The sequence below is a fragment of the Neofelis nebulosa genome, chromosome 2 (genome assembly GCF_028018385.1).
Source record: "Neofelis nebulosa isolate mNeoNeb1 chromosome 2, mNeoNeb1.pri, whole genome shotgun sequence".
Classification (NCBI taxonomy): Eukaryota; Metazoa; Chordata; class Mammalia; order Carnivora; family Felidae; genus Neofelis; species Neofelis nebulosa.
This window is the reverse complement of record NC_080783.1, coordinates 55,082,553-55,102,239: the sequence shown is the minus strand read 5'-3', so window position 1 is coordinate 55,102,239 and position 19,687 is coordinate 55,082,553. Positions and strand designations below refer to the sequence as shown.

At 39.1% G+C, this 19,687-nt stretch overlaps 1 protein-coding gene across 2 annotated transcripts in view; it reads right to left on the bottom strand.

Annotated features, from left to right (window-relative positions):
* Positions 1-16,687, bottom strand: part of TTN (titin) — a 276,220-nt gene extending 259,533 nt beyond the window's left edge. For both annotated transcript variants that reach the window (XM_058712718.1, XM_058712716.1), the window contains exons 1-11: positions 16,472-16,687; positions 14,187-14,290; positions 11,812-12,015; positions 10,072-10,359; positions 9,514-9,599; positions 9,174-9,418; positions 4,593-4,920; positions 4,086-4,238; positions 3,269-3,409; positions 2,070-2,201; positions 553-690 (exon numbers count right to left, since the gene is read on the bottom strand). In XM_058712718.1, the coding sequence (XP_058568701.1) occupies positions 553-690; positions 2,070-2,201; positions 3,269-3,409; positions 4,086-4,238; positions 4,593-4,920; positions 9,174-9,418; positions 9,514-9,599; positions 10,072-10,359; positions 11,812-12,015; positions 14,187-14,277 (1,806 nt within the window). In that variant the 5' untranslated portion in view covers positions 14,278-14,290; positions 16,472-16,687. The remainder of the gene's footprint in view (positions 1-552; positions 691-2,069; positions 2,202-3,268; positions 3,410-4,085; positions 4,239-4,592; positions 4,921-9,173; positions 9,419-9,513; positions 9,600-10,071; positions 10,360-11,811; positions 12,016-14,186; positions 14,291-16,471) is intronic.
* Between the last annotated feature and the right edge of the window lie 3,000 nt (positions 16,688-19,687).

The window sequence follows — 19,687 nt, the reverse complement described above, 5'->3', positions numbered from 1 at the left end:
AACCTGAAGTCAAAACTGAGAAAGGAAGCAAATGTCTTCCTGTTCCCGGACATTTTCATCATGCTTAAACACATAATGTGAGTTACTTTGATCTTCCTTACTGTTTTATTACATAACAATATCAAAATGTGTGCAGTCTAAAAGAAAAACTTGTGATCAGCAACAAAAGAATAAAGGATGCACTTCTCTTTCCCACATTTGTCTTACTATAATCCATGAGAAATTCCATTAGAGTCAAAAGCAACAAATACTTTTACATTTTATCAATTGACTTGAAAACTGGAATCTACGGCAATAGGAAGATATTAAAGTGAACTATCATATCATATCATGTTAGTAACAACCCCAAGAAAGTTTGAAAGTTAGGAATGAAAAGTGGCAGTGAAAGCTGGAGAGGTGGCAAAGGGTTCGTGACAGATTCTGAGGGAGTTTTCTATTTGAGCTATAAACAGAGGGGGTGAAAAAGTGATGATTAAGACCCATGATGACAATGGAGGCAGCCTGCACATGAAGTGATGAAGAGTGAATTTCACACCAGCAGGAAGTCATCACCTTTTCATGAGTCATGTGCATTTGATCATGTTGTGTGGCAACTTCTTCTTGAGCTCCCAGCATTGTTTCTAGTTTTGTGGACTCTGCAGTGGCAACTACCACCATGGATGCGGCAGCTGTCACGGCTTTCTGTTTTATCTGATTTTCAGAGTAAAATAAGGGTTTGAGTTTCAACAGGCACAAAAGAAATGGCAAGATACCCTCGCAACATCAGAAGAATACAAAATGTTTAGCTCTGAGAAAGAATCACATTTCCATTTTAAGGGCCAACACTTAATGGTTTAAAACACAGACTTTTGTTTTCCTGAAAAATAGTCTATAGGCTTCTTTTCTGCCCACCTGCTCCTTAGCAGATTGTCCTAGAAACTGAAAAGTTCTCATCTCTGAGACATGTTGACACTCTAGGACACCCAATGAGTGGCCACGGGCAAATGGCTGGAAAACTATGGTCAGGCTGAACTTGCCAGCGAGTGGCATCGCAATGGCAACAGGCATTTCTATGCTCTTGATTATGCCAAGTAGAGTTCTTGGGCATTCAAAGTCTCTCACTCACTATAAGGGGATGGAAATTCATTCAATAGCCTCTGGCCAGCCTCCAAAGTGTATAATGTTCTCAGCTAGACCTTTGTAAAAAGTAGCTCTGGGATCAGCAAAGAACTTGAGATCAAGATAGGTGAGTGCAGGCACCCTCCTGAACATGAAAGAATTAAAAATAGATGCTTCTTTCCTGACACGTTAAGGTTTGATGTCACATGTGGAAGAGAAGTGGACTTTAGTGACACAGGCTGTTCTCATGTGGCTGTATGGCACCAAAGCAGCAAACGCTTTAAAGCATTTTCTTGAAGAAGTACCAGTCAACCCTGATGTCCAACATTTCCTCACTCTCCCTTGATATTTACATGGGAGTGTTCATGGCTGGTGTGTGTGTGTACACAACATGTCTTACAACCTAAGCGACTGAGGGCTCAGGCTATCCATTAAAAAACTGTACTGGGGGTAACTTGATTGGGGTGATATCTATCTTACACTTAAATATGTGCCAGAGGGATGCCTGGGTGACTTGGTTGGTTAAGCATCAGACTTTGGCTCAAGTCATGATCTCATGGTTTGTGAATTTGAGCCCCGCATCCGCATCAGGTTTGCTGCTGTCAGCACGGAGCCTGCTTTAGATCCTCTGTCCCCTTCTTCTCTCTCTGTCCCTCCCCATTTGAACTCTCTCTCTCTCTCAAAAAATAAACATTTCAAATAAGTAAATAGTTATGCCCTAGAAATGTCATAGATGTACCCCCAAACTGTTCTAATAGACAATCTCCCCAAAATGGATCAATTGAGTGAAAAACTGCAATGAAAACAGAATTTCCATCATGAAAGAGTTTCCGTACTAGACAGAGAAACAACAAAAAGAAATACACACACAGGACTCCTCCATTTAGAGTTTCTGGTCATAGGGCACAGGCAGCTGGCTAGAATGCATTATTTGTCCATGAATTACAATGTAATGACAAAACTGGACTTACTGTTTCTTGAGTTACTTGTTTTTGTTCTTGCTTTGTAGTAATTTGTCCAGTTACTCTAGTTTCTTGTTCTTTGGCTTTGGTTGTAGAAATTACTACTTTTGGTACAAACGCTTTTTCAGTTTCTTTTCTTATCTGAAATCAATGATCAGAACAAACACTTACTGTCTCCTGATCTCGAATGGAAGTGACATAATGTTTATAAAATAGAAATTTGAAGAAAGGAGTAAAATCTTCTTTTTCTGGACAGATCACTAAATAAATTATCTCATTTGCCTCAATAGGACCACACTCCTTCTCTGCCTCAACCATAATTTATGCTGCTCAGGGGAAAAAAGGTTGATTTCAACACCATTATCTGAATTGGAGAGTTGTCTTCTTTGAAAAGACTTTCAATTTTTACTAATGGATATATGGCAATACTATTCTATGCCACTTCTGTCATCTAAAGGTTGATCTTAAAGAATAGGATATTAGAATGAAAGGCCTTAGAATTTGTCCGACCCTTTTATTTTATATATGAGAAATCAAGTATGGACAATTTACAATCTGCATTCATATGTTATTTTTGCTTTGAAAACTTTCTTAATTATGATGGTTTGGAATATATCAAGACTTACTTTTCTAAAACTGAGACATTACAGGGAGAAAGTTTTACACATATCTCGGGCAAGATGTTTTCCAAATCCTTAACCTTCCAAAGGAGGCTGTTTGGATCCGGATGCCTAAGGTGTGTGTGTGGGAACGGGGAAGTAGTTTTCCCCTTTTGCCTCTTTGCCGTTCTCAGACATTATCCCTGGCGTTCAGGATCTCAGGGTTTAAAGGAGACGTGAAAGTTCATCTTCACAAGGTGCCCAGGTGGCTCAGCTGATTAAGTGTCTGACTCTTGATTTCAGCTTGGGTCATGAGCTCACGGTTTGTGAGTTCCAGCCCTGCATAGGGCTCTGTGCTGACAATGTGGAACCTGCTTGGGGTTCTTTCTCTCTCTCTCTCTCTCTCTCTCTCTATCTCTCTCTCTCTCTCTCTCTCTCTCTCCCCCCCCCCCTCCCTACTCATGCTGTCTCTCTCTTTCTCAAAATAAATGAATAAATAAGCTTTAAAGGAAAAAAAAAAAAAGAAAGTCATCTTCTCAAACCACCCAGCTGGCTCCACTGGCTGAAAGCCTCACCAATTGTTTTTTTTTTTTTAAAATGTATTTTCACCTGTTCATGAGTTACGTGCACCTGCTCTTGTTTTGTTGTAATTACTTCTCTGGTTCTTGATTTTAATTCTTGCTCCTTGGCTTTATCGGCAGCCACTACTACCTTAGTTACAGCAGTCTTCTTCTCTGCCTCCTTTTTAATCTGAGTTTCAGAAGAGAAAGGAAGGAAATAGTTTCATGCACCTTATATAAAAACTTACAATAATAAATCAGGATAAAGACATAAACGTCACACAAGAGAGGATAAGGAGGAAAGCTAGAGTGATTTTAAACTACATAAAAAAAATCTATTCAAATAGGAGGTGGGAAATTATCCTCGATTTATAACACTTTTCAGCCATGAATCACATGTCACATTTGAGGTAAGTAAAAGCAAAGGTCTCTTGGGGAGGCTTAGAGAAAGGTAATGTTTGCCCTGCAATAGTGGTTTCTGTGCCTGGCTCTGCAACTGAACTCTGGATTGACCGGTCCAGAACTAGAGAAATGAATGCGCACACACTCCTCTTTGTTTGGCTGACTTTTTGGGCCACGCTTTGCCTGTCTTGACCCAGGACCACTTTGATACTTTGAATTCCTTCTCTGGCCTCCTGTACTAACTCTCTGATGGCTAACTCCTGTGTGTTTTCCTGCTGGACACGGACCAGGTACGTCAGGTAACTTCTCTCTTGAACACCCTGGGTATCTCAGGCCATCCGTTGCTCAGAGTGTCCTAGAAACCCGGCCACATTGGGCTCAGGGCTGTCCTCAAAATGACTGGAGCACTGGTTTGCCATGGGATCGCTGCATGCAAAGCTCGTTCTGGCTGGCCACATGCATACCTGTTCTTGAGCAGGTTGGATGTGCGTGGCAGTCGTGGTTGTCCTCTGAGCAGTCTGCTCTACAGCGCTGATGACTGGTTCTCTCACTCTGGCCATATCAACAGCAGCAACGACGGTCGCAACAGCTGCACTTTTGTCAGTTTCTTGTTTCACCTGGATTGGAAATGACCAAGTCCCTTTTTAAAATGACATGCCCAGCAGCAAATACAAGAGTGCAATGGAAATGAGCTGCTCTAGTAAAGCATTCACGGGACAAGCATTTGTCATTGCCAAGAGATATAGGGCGTGTACCGTTAAACCCCATATTTTATAAAAACCTGACAGATTAGAGCCTTCATCCCCATTAAAAATGATTTCACAAAGCACGAGCCAGATTTGGTCTTTAGTTTCTGTTATGTTCCCACGTGCATATGCATTTCCCCTCCAACCTCCAGAGACGGGGCTTCGTGGCAGGGTTCTGGCTGGAGAAAGCAGCCGTGAAAGGAAACAGGACAGCTCTGACAGTACCTCTGCAGCACCAGTAGCCACAGCCCCGGCCGCGAACGCAGCACTGGCCGACACGCCGGCAGCAGCTCCCGCTCCTCCGCTGATGGTCACTTGCTCCTGGATCCCGTATCTCCCTTCCCATCTCTCTTCTGTTCTGATCTGGGTGGCGCTTGTCACCGTGGTTTCTCTCATCTCAGCCTCGGACGAAGCCACATAGCCCTCTTGCTTCCAAGGGGGAGGCACTTCGGGGCCTGTGGCCATGCTGGGTGTTGGAGTCTTCCGCATGAGTAATGGAGACCTAACAGATCGGATAGGAGACGTGGAGATCCTCCCGGCCGGAGACACGGACCTGAAAACCCAAGGGCAGAGGTCAAGAATGCCAAGACGGAGAGCTCCTCCTCGGGTCATCAGATTTGAATAATGGAAGGAAAATCTGGAAGTGTTTAAGGCAGAGTTTAAAAACCTGTGCCTCAATAACCGATTCAGAGGCTAACAATGTACTTGATTGAAAGTAATGTGTTTTAAATCTCAGTAAGCCTTAATCTTATCTTCTGTAACTCCGTAAGAGAATCAGACTGAATTCTAAGCTAAAGAATTCTGTGCCCTGCCCCACCTTCTCACCATTTAAAAAAAGTCACGGCAGCAGGAGGTCTTGAAAGACAGCCAAAGAAAGGACATGGTGAATATGGTAATCATAGCTCTCAATTTCTTTGCACTCTGAATTCTGGTGAGTGAGGGCATGTCAGACAGGTGTTGAACAAAGAAAGGTGTCTGTAATCAAAATGCTTGTGCAATTAATTCTAGGCTAAATACGTTACACCTTTCCTCATGGCTTTCACATGCCCACAGACTCTGTGAAGCTCCAGGCCAGGAGGAAGCATTCTTGGTACTTGGCTTTACAGAGCTTTTTAGGGCGTAGGCTGTGCAATGCACTTTGAAAACTGCCATTCTGGTCAAAACGTGTTGTGAACTGCTCTTCTTAATTTTCTCTGTGTTTACCTTCAGGCTCATTTTGTCGGACTCTGGACTTCTTTTAACATCCATGTAGCTACTGTGGTAACTGGCTATTTTGAAATCCAAGGATCCCACAGCGTTATTATTATTATTATTATTATTAAATTGATAAAGTGCTTCTTCCAAAATAGTTTTCATTGTTTTTTTTTTGTGTATATCCAAAGTGCAATAGCATCATTTGAAGAATCTAGGTGTAAATCCTGGCATTTACGGCCAAAAAAGACAGTCCCTGGTCTTCAGCAGTAATTCGAGGGGTTGACCAATTATTTTAAGACAGTTTTCATAATTTAATTCTTGATCAATTCTTAATTTTTTCCTCTAGGTGGCAGTATTGCCTTATCATTGAATTAGAACTACTACCCATAGAAAAATGTTTATAAACGCTCTCTGGCATTAAATGAAATGACTATTCTAATTAAGGTTGAAGATACAGCTGATATCTGCTCTAAATTACAGAGTAACTTAATAGTACACTAAAATATTAAACAGTTTCATGAGGAAATGTTTAGTCATTTTCTTGAAGAAGGGTTTTTCTTGGTGAAAATCAATTTACATTTTATAAATGAAGTTGTAATCAACTAAAGGGAAACCCAGGGGGACATGTCCCTATTTTAAAAGTGACTGCCTTAGAAATATAACAAAGACCAGTTTAGAATAATGTAGGGTCTACACCAACTGATGAAAAGCAAAGTGACATGTACTTCCAAGTTTCAACCTGTGCCTTACTCTTGCTGTTCACCATAAAGTGGGCTTATTTCAAAAAGAGTTAAAGACATGATTAGCAAGACTTGAGTGATTAGCAGCAGGCTGCAGGTAAGCCCATAACTGTGGAAAATCAATGTAATTTGTGTCATTATAGGAAAGTGCTTATTTTTGCTCTTACAATAAAAATTCATCACCTGGTCACAGCTAGATACGTGTACCTTATTCAATAAAATATGTTTGCCTTACTCTACGAAAAAAATCAAGATTAAACCATTAGGCATTTTAGGAAGGAGTCTATCTTGGATAACCATTATTTGCTCCACAAATTGCTATTTTTATTTCTTATTTGAAAGCAAATTTCAGGGACCAAGTAATGGGGATTGTTATTAATGAACTGCCAGAACTGCTAAGACAGTCAAAACGCTCCATGGAATCAGGAAAGCTCTGTAATTTTCAATGACCCTTAGGCTTGGATTAAAAATATAGTGAGGTTGTTATCTCCCCCAGATATTCACATTTGGCCTGTCTTGTGATTTCATGGTGTGCAAACTCAGAGCTAGCCTGAGACAGAACACTTTATTTATTTGATAGCCAGACATGTTTTTAAAACTCAGCTTTTTGTTCAAGGCTTCATATTAGTGTTTGTCAGAACCATTAATTTTCAAAGTGGCCAATATAATAAAATTTGGAAAATATCTAGCATTTTTCATATATTTGTTGGACATGTACATTGTCTCCTGTGTGAAATGCTTGCCTTCTGTTCATTTTTTCCCATTTGTGTTGCTTATTTATTTCCTTTAAAAATTAATTTGTGGGGAGGGTGCCTGGGTGGCTCAGTCAGTTAAGTATCCAACTTTGGCTGAGGTCATGACCTTTGGCTGAGGTCATGACCTTTGGCTGAGGTTCATAGGTTCCAGCCCGCGTGGAGTCTGCATTGTCAGTGTGGAGCCTGCTGGGGATTCTCTCCCTCTTTCTCTGCCCCTCCCCCACTCACACTTTCTCTCAAAATAAATAAACTTAAAAAAATAATTTGTGGAAGCTTTTTAATGCATTTGGCACTTAGTCATTTGTCATAAGTATTGCAAACATGCCCCCCCTAGATCTACTGCTTGCATTTTGCTTCTATACGGGGTCTTATCGAGCATCAACATATATAGTTGTTTAAGTTATGCACTGTTTCTGGCTTGTACCATTCATATTGTAGCTATAGTATATTTGATACAATACTTTTATGGCAGAGGCAATGAAATATCTTGAGGAAGAGGCACTTCTAAAATATTTTCGCAAATGCACTGCTTGGCTTAGCAATGACCTTACTTTTGCCATACATACATTTTTATTTTTGTATAATTGAATTTCTAAATCTATTTTTAAAAGCTCTCCCCTACAAATGTTTCCCCAAATACTCTCATTTTTTTTAGTTTTTATTTTTTAATTTAGCTTTTTAGTCAGGCTGAGATTTATTTTGTACATGGTTTGAGGTAGAGATTAATATTGTTTTCTTCCAAATGGATGGCTAATCAGGCCAGCACTCTTTATCAAGTAAAATACCCTTTCCCCCACTGACCTGAAAAGTCAGTTTGATTAAAAATGGAATTTCCAGATACTTGAATCTATTTCTAGATGTTTTGTTTTGCTTCCCTAATATGTTTTCTATTCACCTACCAATACCATACTGTTTTGATTTCAGTAACTCAAATAAGTTTGAAAATTTTTAGGTCAGCTATCTGGCTATTTTCCTTTTAAAATTTTTCTTGGCAGGGGAGTTTTCTCTACATTAAAAAAAGTCATAGGGGTGTCTAGGTGGCTCAGTTGGTTAAGTGCCCGACTCAGTTTTGGCTCAGGTCATGATCTCACGGTTGGTGAGTTCGAGCTCTGTGCTGACAGCATGGAGCCTGCTTGGGATTCTCTCTCTCTCTCTCTCTCTCTCTCTCTCTCTGCCCCTCCCCTGCTCATGCTCTCTCTCAAAATAAATAAATAAATATGAAAAAAAAATTTTAATCATATAAATTGGCTAAGAACACTCTTCTAATTCACTCCAAACTGTGTACATTTTTCTGATCATCATATTAAAAACTTCAGCAGGTTAAGCCAAGTTCCAAAGTTTCAAATTTGTTATGGATAATTTACACTTGATTATATAATTTCTGAGCCCTGATGATACATGCTCACTTTCTAAAATACTTCCATATTAACTAAGCATAGAAACCCATTTTATTTTCCACATAAAATGACATAAACATATGCACAATATTTAGAAGACTTTACTTATTACCAGAGCATAAGAACATTTGTATAATTATTTTCTATTTACAAGGAACCTTTAATTATCTCACTGGATCTTCACAACACACCTTGAGATCTTTCTTGTCGTGATTTTCTTTAATTTATAAATGGTATGACTAAGACCTTAAGCAAATTATTTAATTTCTTTGGCTCCACTCAACTTGCCTAACTATAAAATTAGGAATGATAATTCGTAGAGGTTGCTACGACTATTTAATGAGATAATATGTATAGAATGCCAACCAAATGTCTGATTGAGAGAAAGCAGTCAATATATAGTAGTGACTATGTCAGGTTGATTGAACATTGGGCTTCCAACCCTAAATTCTGTGCTCTTTTTATTTTGCTGCTTTCTCTTGGCCCCTAATGCAGATATTTGTTAAATGGAATACAAATAGGAATTCAGAAATGGGGTTTATAAAGTCTTCCAATTTACCTGTGGACAGTGAGGATTTGTGAAAATCGTATTCAGCACCTTTCAGCTTACCTCCTTTATCACGTGCTACGTTTTTTATTGCTTCCTTCTATTTCTCTTCTTGCTGGATGAAACCTAATTGAAAAATGCATAGTGACTTGCTCTCCTTTGAAAGGCTTTACCTGACAGGAGATGGGGTTGGTGCCCGCACATGTCTGACTGGGGAAGGAGAGTGTCTGATGGGCGATGGGGACTGCTGTCGAGCCAGCTGTGCTTTGGCAGCAATGGAGGGTGGTGTGGGAGACCTTGACTTTGGCTTAGGAGGGATCCTGGGAGGTGTTTTATGTGGCAGCTGTTGCCCAGCGGCACCATCTATGACCATCTCAACTGTTGCAATTGATCTGGCATCAAAGTGGGCTTCAATCTTCTGTAAAAGAAGAAAACAAAGCCCATGTTGAGGAGGAATAGTTGGTGAAGCCACAATCTGAAATCGGTTTGAAAACCGATAGTATAGAAAAGTACCTTTTCAATTCGGGTCTGTCTTGTTTCTGAAATCTGAGCAGTCGAAACAATTGTCTTTGTCTTTTTAGCGGGTACTACTTCTTCACCTGTCAGAAGGGAAAGACAGGTGTTTAGCAGGGCGACCCATTTCTAAAGAGATTATGTTAATTCTGTCTATGAAGTCAGTAACATTTTCTAGGTATTTTGATGGAGAAAAATGCATAAGGTTTTGGATTTTGCGTTAATATACATCAGGTTTTAAAATACAATATGTTCATTATTGGGTAAGAATTTACTTAGAACCGTATTTTTTCACATCCATTATTGGCCAACAATTTGAAAACACAGATGACTCAGCTGAGAGACTTTCTAGCTTCTAATGGGCTTAGTAAACACAGATTGCTTCAATGATTATGAGCTCCTGCTTGGAATCTCAGAGACTTTTCACCCATGCTGAAAAGCCTGCTTTTCTGCTCGCAGGTTCCCCAAAGCCTTCGAGGGGAGCCAGGACGGCCTCTGGCTCCACTTCCTCCTAGATAAGCCCTCTCTCCTCCCTGTTACTCAGTCTCCAGCACGCACCTTGAACCAGTAATTCGGCAGTGGAAGTAGCTCTTCCAACGCTATTGGTGGCATTTACTGAATAGGTCCCGGAGTCTTCGGGGTATGCTTCTGCAATCAGTAAGCTGTAGAGGTCGCCTTCTTGTGAAATTTGAAAATCAAGGGAGCTCTGGATTTCGGCTCCGTCCCGGTAGAACTTCACCACAGGTGTAGGGATTCCGGTCACTCTCACTTGGAGTCGCACTTGGCTTCCTTGTCTCACGGTCATGCTCTGCAGTCGTTGAACAAAGTTGGGTGGTGCTGTCTCTGCTGCAGGGGGAAGGGAGGAAAATCAGCACTGCAAGCCAGGGTGCTCCAAATAGGTTATTTTTAAACGATCACAGCTCCGTTTCCAAAATGAGGCGATGACTCTCTGAACCAAACAACCTTGACTGTCCTTGAGCCCAGCTCATGCATATGACAGCGAAAAAGGAGCCAGAAGATGGCAGAAGGCAATCCCACAACCATATTTTATCATATTCGCTTTGTTTAGTTTGGCAGTTCTAGGCCACCACAATTTTTTTTTTTAAAAAAGCCTAGATGTCATTATAACATTTTTAGAGAATATTTTGGACACATCTTCCCAACCTCACATCTAGCACTATATTAACATGTTAAAATAATTTCTGTATATTTCAGTAAGTTGCATTAAAATGAATCCCAATGGCTGTGATAAGTGTACCCGTGACTTATAGAATCATTAAATTTTAATTTAATGTTAAAAATCCTAAATTACCTCCAAATTGATTAGTATTCAAATAACCCAAATATTTACTTGCATTTAAAATGTTAATCTAAATAGTGACATGATTTAATGTTAGTTAGGCTACAGAAAGGGGATTATTTGGTTAATTACACTGAAAGAAATTTTTAGGAATGTGAAGAGAGAATGGGATTAACTTTGACATGTATTTGAGTAATAAACAACCTGTCACCCCTGTGAATTTTCCATTTCTGAATTTTCCGGATAAATGTTAAAGTTCACACGCGATGTTCTTGATACACCTTGTGTTTAGATCAGTAACAGTCCTATACTTGAACATGCCGGCAGTATAGTTTATTGGATAATCATATATAACGTTCCGTAGCTGGTTATGCAGGTACTGTTTCTAGCGTGTAAAGTAAGGCGATGTTTCATGTATTAATGTCTTACCAGGAAGTAGAGGATGAAGGAAAATGACAGAGGCCATGAAGAATAGTAGTAACTTTTCCGAGGTAACTGCGTCATGCATTTGCCTTTTTCTGTGTAATGTCTACCGTGTACTATTATTAGAAATGGAAAGTAAGTGAAGTATTGAACTTTATAGTCGAGAGCAGTTTTCTTAAATGGGTGGTCTGTGAAGACTTGCCTCAGTATCATCTAGGAGCTTGTTGAAGCGTAAATTCTTGGTGATGTACCTGTTTCCTTAGTAGGCTTATAAACAGGGCTTTAAGCTTTTCCGCTTGCTCAGAAACATGGATTTTAATATTTCCTTAATATATTCTTGAGTGTTTAACATGTGTATAGAGGAAATGTTCTCAGCCACTTTTGTGCTGTCTTTTGAGAGGAAAATTGAATTTTACACGGCAAACAACTTTGCTATCAATTGAGCCTCCTGGGCCCCTCTCTAGATTTTAGCCACATCTACTTGTCCCTCAGTAGCTCTTCCTGGACCTCCTTTCCCGTGTGCTGGAGAGGCCCTAGGGGCAGAGCAGAGGACAGATGCGTCCCCTCCAGCCTACCTGTCACGAGAAGCTCAGCAGTACTAGTCGCTTGTCCAGATCCATTGGTGGCTCTCAGGGAGTATCTTCCACTGTTGGCTTTAGTCACGGCGGGGATCGTCAGTCTAGCGCGGCCATCGCTAAAGGAGATCTGCACGCCGGGCAGAGTGGAAGTGGAAATTGCCTGGCCATCCCTAAACCAGCTCACCTCAGGAACTGGGAAACCTGGAGCACAAATACAATTCATCTTTATGTTGGAATGGGGCTCTGCAATGTCCTCTGCTCTGTGCTGCTGTGTTCACCATCTTGTCCTAATGGTATGAGCTCCCCAGAGTGTAAGGCTTTTAATGATGAGGAAAACCTGACAGCCACACGATGAAAGGGTCAACTTGCAGACAACGAGGAGGTCTGTGGGTTCATGTAGAGGTCAATACCTTCATTTAATAGGGAAGGAGACTGAGACCAAAAGAGGCTCAGTGATTTTTCCAAGGTCCCTTGGCCAGCAGTGGCACATGGACGATTAGAATCTCCAGCTCCTGCCCCCCTGTCCCAGGTTCTCCCTGATGCAATTTAATGGATGGCATTAAAATCATGAAAGGGATTTATAGAAGTGCAGAGCCAAGGAAACTTTGAAATAAAAAGTGACTGTTGTCCTCTTCAAAAACAAAGAGCAAAAGCAGCAAAGGGTCCGAAAGCACTGCCTAGCAAGCACGAGAGGTCAAGCCCGTCCACGTCCGCCCTCTGTGGTTGCAGGGACACTGTCTCCTCGAACTCTCCTGCCTTTCAAATGTGTAATCAGCAAAAAACGCCAAAGTGCAGAGAGAGACGGGTTCTCATATAAATGACACAAAGCCAAAACTAGTCTTACAGAACAACATGTATACTTGGAGTTGCAGCTAGAGAAGGCAAATTCTCTTCAATTGTCACAAATTGTGGAGCTAAGAACCACGTGTACGTGGTTTGATATTTTAAGGATAGTAACATTCTGTACATTCAGAAGGCATGAGGCAAATTCAGAGCATGGTTTATTTTATTTTATATTAAACTGTGAGGTGGAGAAAATCAAGAGAACATTTGTTTCATTGTCCTTATGTGAACCCATCTCCCACCATGACCAAGGGAATAGTTTCTTTGCCTAATTCATGAATATCAAGTATTTTCAGTGCTGTTTTCCTGAGAATTTATTAGCATGGAGTGTGAAGGAATAAGAGGCTATGGGGAAGCGAGATCCCACTAACTTCATAAACAGGCAAAATTCCCACTGAAGCCAATTGCGTTCAGCTCAGTTCAAAAGTTACTGAGTGTTACAAGGTAAATAAATGAATTATTGTAAGAATGGAGTTGGTCTCTATATGCATACACAATGGAAAATGAAGAATGACTATAGGATATTTGTGCAGTGTAAAGGTCTTATCCAGTTAGGAAGAAGATTGCTACATAAAATAGAAAAAATGAAAGGAAAAAGAAAGGAAAAGGAAATCTTATTTTATATCTTTATTATAAGCCAAAAAATATAAAAAGAGGGATAGTGCACCATGGAGGTGCATCAAGCTTGATTTTTAATCAATCCATATAATTTTATAGGACCAGTTACGATACTGCAGACAATATTGATTAAATAATTTTGAAATTATTTACAATGTAGTTTGTAGATTACCCTCATTTTTTTTTTCAGAAGACAGTAAGTCCCGGAAATCATGCATTTTTTGGAACCACCTCTAATATGAGTTATGAAGAAGAAAAAGGGGGGAAAAACCAGAAGAACTTTCTTTTACATAAAATTCTAAAGTCAATGTTTATTTCTCTTTAATATATAGACCAGGGTGGCATATACTATTTTTTGTTGTCATTTCCAAAAGATTGGAAAACCTTTTAATTCACTAGAATCACTTAATAAAGATTGAATATACAAGAATAAAATAATTAGGAGTTAGCGCAACACTGAAAGTTTTCTGCTTCTTATAAAGTCCAATGTATTGTTATTTCCCATTGTCTGGCACAGAGCAGTCAGCCCCAGGGTACTTGCCCCGCAGCTCCATGGCTGGCCCCCTACTGGGCTTCAGTTCTTGGCTTTCAGTCTGGCTCTGCAGCTGAACCCAAATATAGAATGACCAGATTTGGTTGTACTTAGCTGCTGGATTCTGACAGCAATTTTAATCCAATGCTAATTATTTTGCTCTGTGGAATTATAAATATGAATAAAACATTTTTAAGCCATTATATTGTCAGATTTTGTCAGTACTCTGTGAACGGTATACCCTTATAATGGCCCTCCATACAGTTGGACCAATTTTACAAAGCGGAAACATGGCTTAAACTTGGTGTCAGGTCATACAGCCAAGTTAAGGTACTGGGGAGAAGATGGACAAAAGGAAAGTGTGAAGGCGTGAGCTTACCACTAATGTGAGCCTCAAAGGTTGCAGTACTACCCTCCAGTACCACAACGCTTTGTAACGGCTGCTTAAACGTCGGTGCTTGAGTGGTCATCTTTTTAGGCACTCTGAAAAGGAACATAAAATAAGTTAGAATGTCACAGCTAAGGGCCACTCTGGAGCTACTTTGTAATGGCAGAGACACACATTTTCAAAGAGATTGCTCCTTAGGTCGTCTGTGGGCCTAGAGTGATGGGTAGGCCTTCTCCTTTGTGGCTTGAATTTGAACATGGGCCCCTGTCTGAATTGACCTGAAGCTAACAGAGTAAGAAGTCTAAAGAGAAATGGGAAAAAATTCAGGAGAGCAGAGCAAGGAGTGTCCTCTAGTGGCCAAAGAGGGAAATTCAGTCTTACCAAACGTGGGACACCAAGGTGAGAGAAAGAGGGAAAGTTGGAATTTGTGGGGGTAGAGAAGAACAATAAAAGATGTGTGGAAAGAATAGAATGAATCTGTGCATCAGTTCAATGGTTGAGAGACAATAATTAAAAAAAATTCCTTCCTCCCAATATCTTTTACTCACTATATCTCCATTTATAAAGTTGACATAGTTTCAGGCAGTATTACTTCAGGAAATCTTGGTGGCTACTTAAAATAGTCACCAACACTAAAAATTTGAACTTTGCAATTCTTTCCTTACTTGGAAAGTTCTGGAAAGTCTTGGTCACTATGCAAACCTTTCACAGACAGCATATAGTGCAGTCTATTTCTAATATTTCTTCACATTGTAACTGCTCAATAAATGTTGCTCCTGCTGAACTGCATAGGAACATTTAAACTCATGTGAGCAGGCCAACTTTTATACAGATCTGAAAGAAAAATACTGACTTGAGTACTTAATAAGGAACAAGGTACAAACCTGAAAAATGGAATGCTGATGTGAAGTGTAAACGAAGTTAAAAGCCCCATGCTTTCTTAACACGAATATTCAAAACCAAAGAAATGAATATGAAATTTGCAGCTAGGTCCTTTTTTAGTGGGAGAAAGTATTTTGTCCATAAGTTCCAGAGAGATTGTGAAGAATTTTCTGATGCATAAATACCTTATATTCAATTTTCAGTTACTTCATTCCTGATTTTCACAAAATTCCCTGTTCACTACAACTTTATGGAAAAATAATTTTTCTAGAAAATTCTGTACCTTACTGTAACTTTTTATTCTTTAGTTAAAAGAAAATGAAACCAGAATTCTGAGCCAATAAAATTTACACTTGGAAAATTCAAATAATATCCCAAAGTTTTTGTGAATCTTTTGCCAAGAACTCCATATGGCATATTACATTGAGGACAAATAACTTTTTGTGTCTAACTTCCTCTGTTTACAACCTAGTGCATCTTCTAAAAATAGCTGTATTCTTTGACACCATTTATGTATTATATACCAATGTATTTACAGGCATTTATAATTAGTAATCTAAATCCAGGAAGATGGGAAGTCAAAACGTATTTATATATTAAGTCTTTAAAATACTATTTCTTACCCTCAACACCAACATTTAGCTCATATATAACTTGCTTACGAACTAAATTAAAATGCATAATGAGATCCTGAGTCTTTTCTAAAACTATGATATAGCTTTCCCCCCAAATTTCTAAATATATTACAATTATCTAAATTGGCCTTTTATTCCTATTGGATAGGTAACTTTTGTTGTTTTAGCACTTGCTCTTGAAAGGCCTTTGTGTAATTGGGGCTGAAGGTATGCATCTAAAATGTCATGCTCCCAAAATAAACTCTCCAGTGTTGACTGACAGCAGGCAAGTGTTTTGTCACTGTCCCGCAACTGATACCTCAGCAGTTGATTCCCTTAAAAAGTCATCAGGGTGTAGCTGATGCCACATGCATTTTATCAGAGCTATTCTTGGTGTGTCTCACTTTATCACTGAGGAATATAACCTTGAACACTCTCAACAGACAAAGAGTCTATAACAGAAACAAACATTTCTATCACCATTTCTGACCTCAACTTTAACACTTTTAGAGTAGTAGGTGGATCTAAACAATTTGAATCATCGACTGTGCTGATATGCTACAGCATTGAACTTTTTAAAGAAAATGGATTCAAATAATTGAAATTCAAATTCAAATAATTCAAATAACAGAACGGTAACAGCGACAAGTAGACAAACACTTCTGCGTCGGAACGTTTCATACATTAGAACAAAAGTTTGAATTGGGAACTAGAAATCAAGAAGGAAGGGACCCTACTGTTAAAAAAAAAAGAAGAAAAAAAAGTAAAGATGCTGCTCACCTGATTTCTCAAGAGTGCCCAAAAAGGGTGGGACTAAGCCCAAGGTTGCTTCTGAAACGACGTCCTATCTAGAGTTGGTTTTCTCGACCATCTCCGACATGAATCGGTGAGCCTCTAAACTTAAAAACAAAACTACACAGTCAAGACTGTGCAGTTTTGTTTTTCTATGCAATCCCTACACCCGAGGCGAGGCTGGGAATGCACGACTGCTCAAGAGCCAGGGCTGGGCTCTGCCCTTTTATTTACCAGATCTGCTGACAGCCCCACATCCCTAGGGCAGGCCCCTGGGTGATTGGCTGTCTTAGGAAAGCATGATGGGAAAGGGACCTACTTGGTGGTGTCACAGACCACCTGTTCTTCTGATTGGCAGTGCTAAATTTAGCATCTCAAAAGAGGCTTTACCAAGGAAATAGAAGTGTATTTAAAGAACAACTATTGAGGCTGAGAGAAGAGCATTTGTTAACATCTGCAAACACTGATTTGAGACTTTGTGGCAATAGCAGGCATTTGTGGGCAGTTATATAAAATAGCCTTTTACCTGACGGGCCTGCCCTTGTGAGTCAGGCCCCGCTCCTCTTCCCTTCCCCCACACAACCAACCAAATGTACCTGTCAATCAAGACAGCAGATGAGGGAATCTATCTCATGCATTAGACTTCACCTTCTTTGAAGAATGAGTGCCTCTAAACTTTAGCATTGAGAGAGCTCATTTACACTATCTACATTCTCCAGAATCCACTTGTACTTTAGGAAGAATTAAGTCAATGTTAATGAGCTAAGTGTTTATACGGCCCTGCAAGACATAATGTGGAATGACAAAATCTGAACTCTGCTTAGATTTAGTCTATGCAGTATAAAGATTTCAGTTTTTTTTTCAGATTTCATATCTTTCTGGCATTAATATTTACAAATGTGCATGCACTGTTTCTTAACAAGTAGCGAACTCTTCTGTTTAAATCATCCATAGGGTTCTTTTTTCCAGACACATGAAGGCTGCTTTACTTATCTCTGGAGTTTGCTGTTACTAATGGGAAGTGGTTAGCAAATGATATAGTTGCTATTTTAGGACTGAATTTAATTTCAAGCAAGAGATATTTCAAATAGAAAAGAGCATACCAAAAGATCTTTATAATGGTTCAACCAAGAGATTTGTAAAACTTCACTAAGAGGGAAGAAAATTGTCTTGTTGGTAATGGAGAAAGACTTTGTTTAATAAAATAGACAAAAATTTTAAAATTTAAGCTCAGTTTATTTGTGTTTTTAGTAAAAATGTTCTGGGTTGTGGAAGAACATGGCCATGCATCAGACTTTTCAACTTCTTGCATATTTCATACTTTATAACTATTTATGTCATGATTAATTTATTAACATTGAACAGTGCTAAACTATACTGGAAAACTAGTGTAGTACAATTATATACATAAGATGACACCATGTATTTACTTAAAAATCATCTCCTTTACTTCAGAGGTGATATCTGTATTGGTGGCATCATTTTTCCCTCTATTGACTCTACCTTCAATAATCCTGTTTGATTGACTTTTTCAGAAACAACTAGTTTCATGTCGTATGTCTTAAAAAATATTCTCAAGAAGAGACTCATGTTACAGGCAAGCTGCCAGTCATAAAGCAAAGTAAGACTAGAAATGTGTGACCTCTCTGATTTGGGGTGTTCACCAACTGACTATTTAAATGTGCTTGTGCACGTGTGTGTGTGTGGTGTGCATGTATGTATATTTTTTAGGTTCATTTGATCTAATGTGAAGCATGTTAATGTCTTGTTATTTTTGTTGGAACCAAAGTCAAAGCCCTTTATTTCTTCTGGGAACTAGAGGGAACGAATTCTAGAGGGTAGAATCTTGAAGCTTGTGTCATCTGGTGCAAGCTGGTGCAATTCAGGGAGCTCAAGAGCTGGGAAAATGGGCCATATATTATGAACATAAGGCCCAGTGTCTGCCTCCAAAGTTTTTTGTCTATTCACTGTTCCTGAACATTTCTAGACTTTGCAGTATTGTCAAGATCCTTGCCTTTTGATATTTACATCCTTATGTGACATTTGGAGTTAAGAAAGAAAGGAAGATACGAAAGAGGAAGGAAAGAAGGAAGGAAGAAATAAGGAAAGGACTAGTAAGTAAATAACTAACATACTAGTCTAGAAAGAAGCTATATTATTTTGGATTAGTGAACAGTAGTGGACAGCACATGATATCATGGTAAGCATTAGTTTTAAAATTAAGTATGCCATAGTTGGAATATAGTAAGCTAGCCCAGTGGAAACCAAATACTACTCAGATTTGAGGAGTTTGCTGATGCAGTAAGATCTTAATTTACCACCCTAACAGTAGAGCAGAGTCCCATAGATAATCCAAAACAGCTGATACTTCAAATATAATGCCTACTTAGTTTTGGAATGCATGGTGTGATTCTTTTTGAACATCAGTCAAAGCAATTCAATAAATTTTTATTAAGTGTATGCTCAGTGCTGAATGCTATGCTAAATTATAATTCTGGATTCTGTCATCAGTCATTCACTCAACAATATCTGCTGAATAGTGATTTTGTGTCAGGCATTTTGCTAGATGATGGCTAGATACCCATGACCAAGAAGATAGTTGTGGTTCCTGCCCTCTTGGGGATTTTGGTCTAATAAATTCAAATAAATTCTCAGTAATTTTGACTGAGACCTAGACTAGGATATGCATAAACTCAGGCAGTCACTCCATCTACACAGCTGGTGGTGGTGGCAGACTCTGTTTATACTACACAGAACAATTTACCAAAGGAAGGACTTACTGGGGATAGAGAAATGGGTACAGTTTTCAAAGCTAATGTAAGAGTCCTTTCTGAGAGAAAAGAGTAAAATTAATGTATTTATAATTCATTAAAAACTTTTGTGTGAGCTCTTACTCTGTTAAATACTGTTCAAGCACAGGGATTATAGCAATGCACACAGCAGACAAGAATTTCTGCCCTCAAGGAGTTTTCATTTTAGTAAGGACAATAGTATCTAATAATATAACTATATAGTGTATAGATTTATCTATACTCATAAAGTATTTCAAAACTGAATATAAGCTCATCACTGAGCTTGTAATACACAAGAAAGGAGTAGAGCAAATTTAGGAAGTGTACAGGGAGGAACTGGTCACCCAGAAAAACCATTTTAATGTATTATCATCTGTGTTCCTTGAGTTATAGAAGCAGACAAAGTTACACT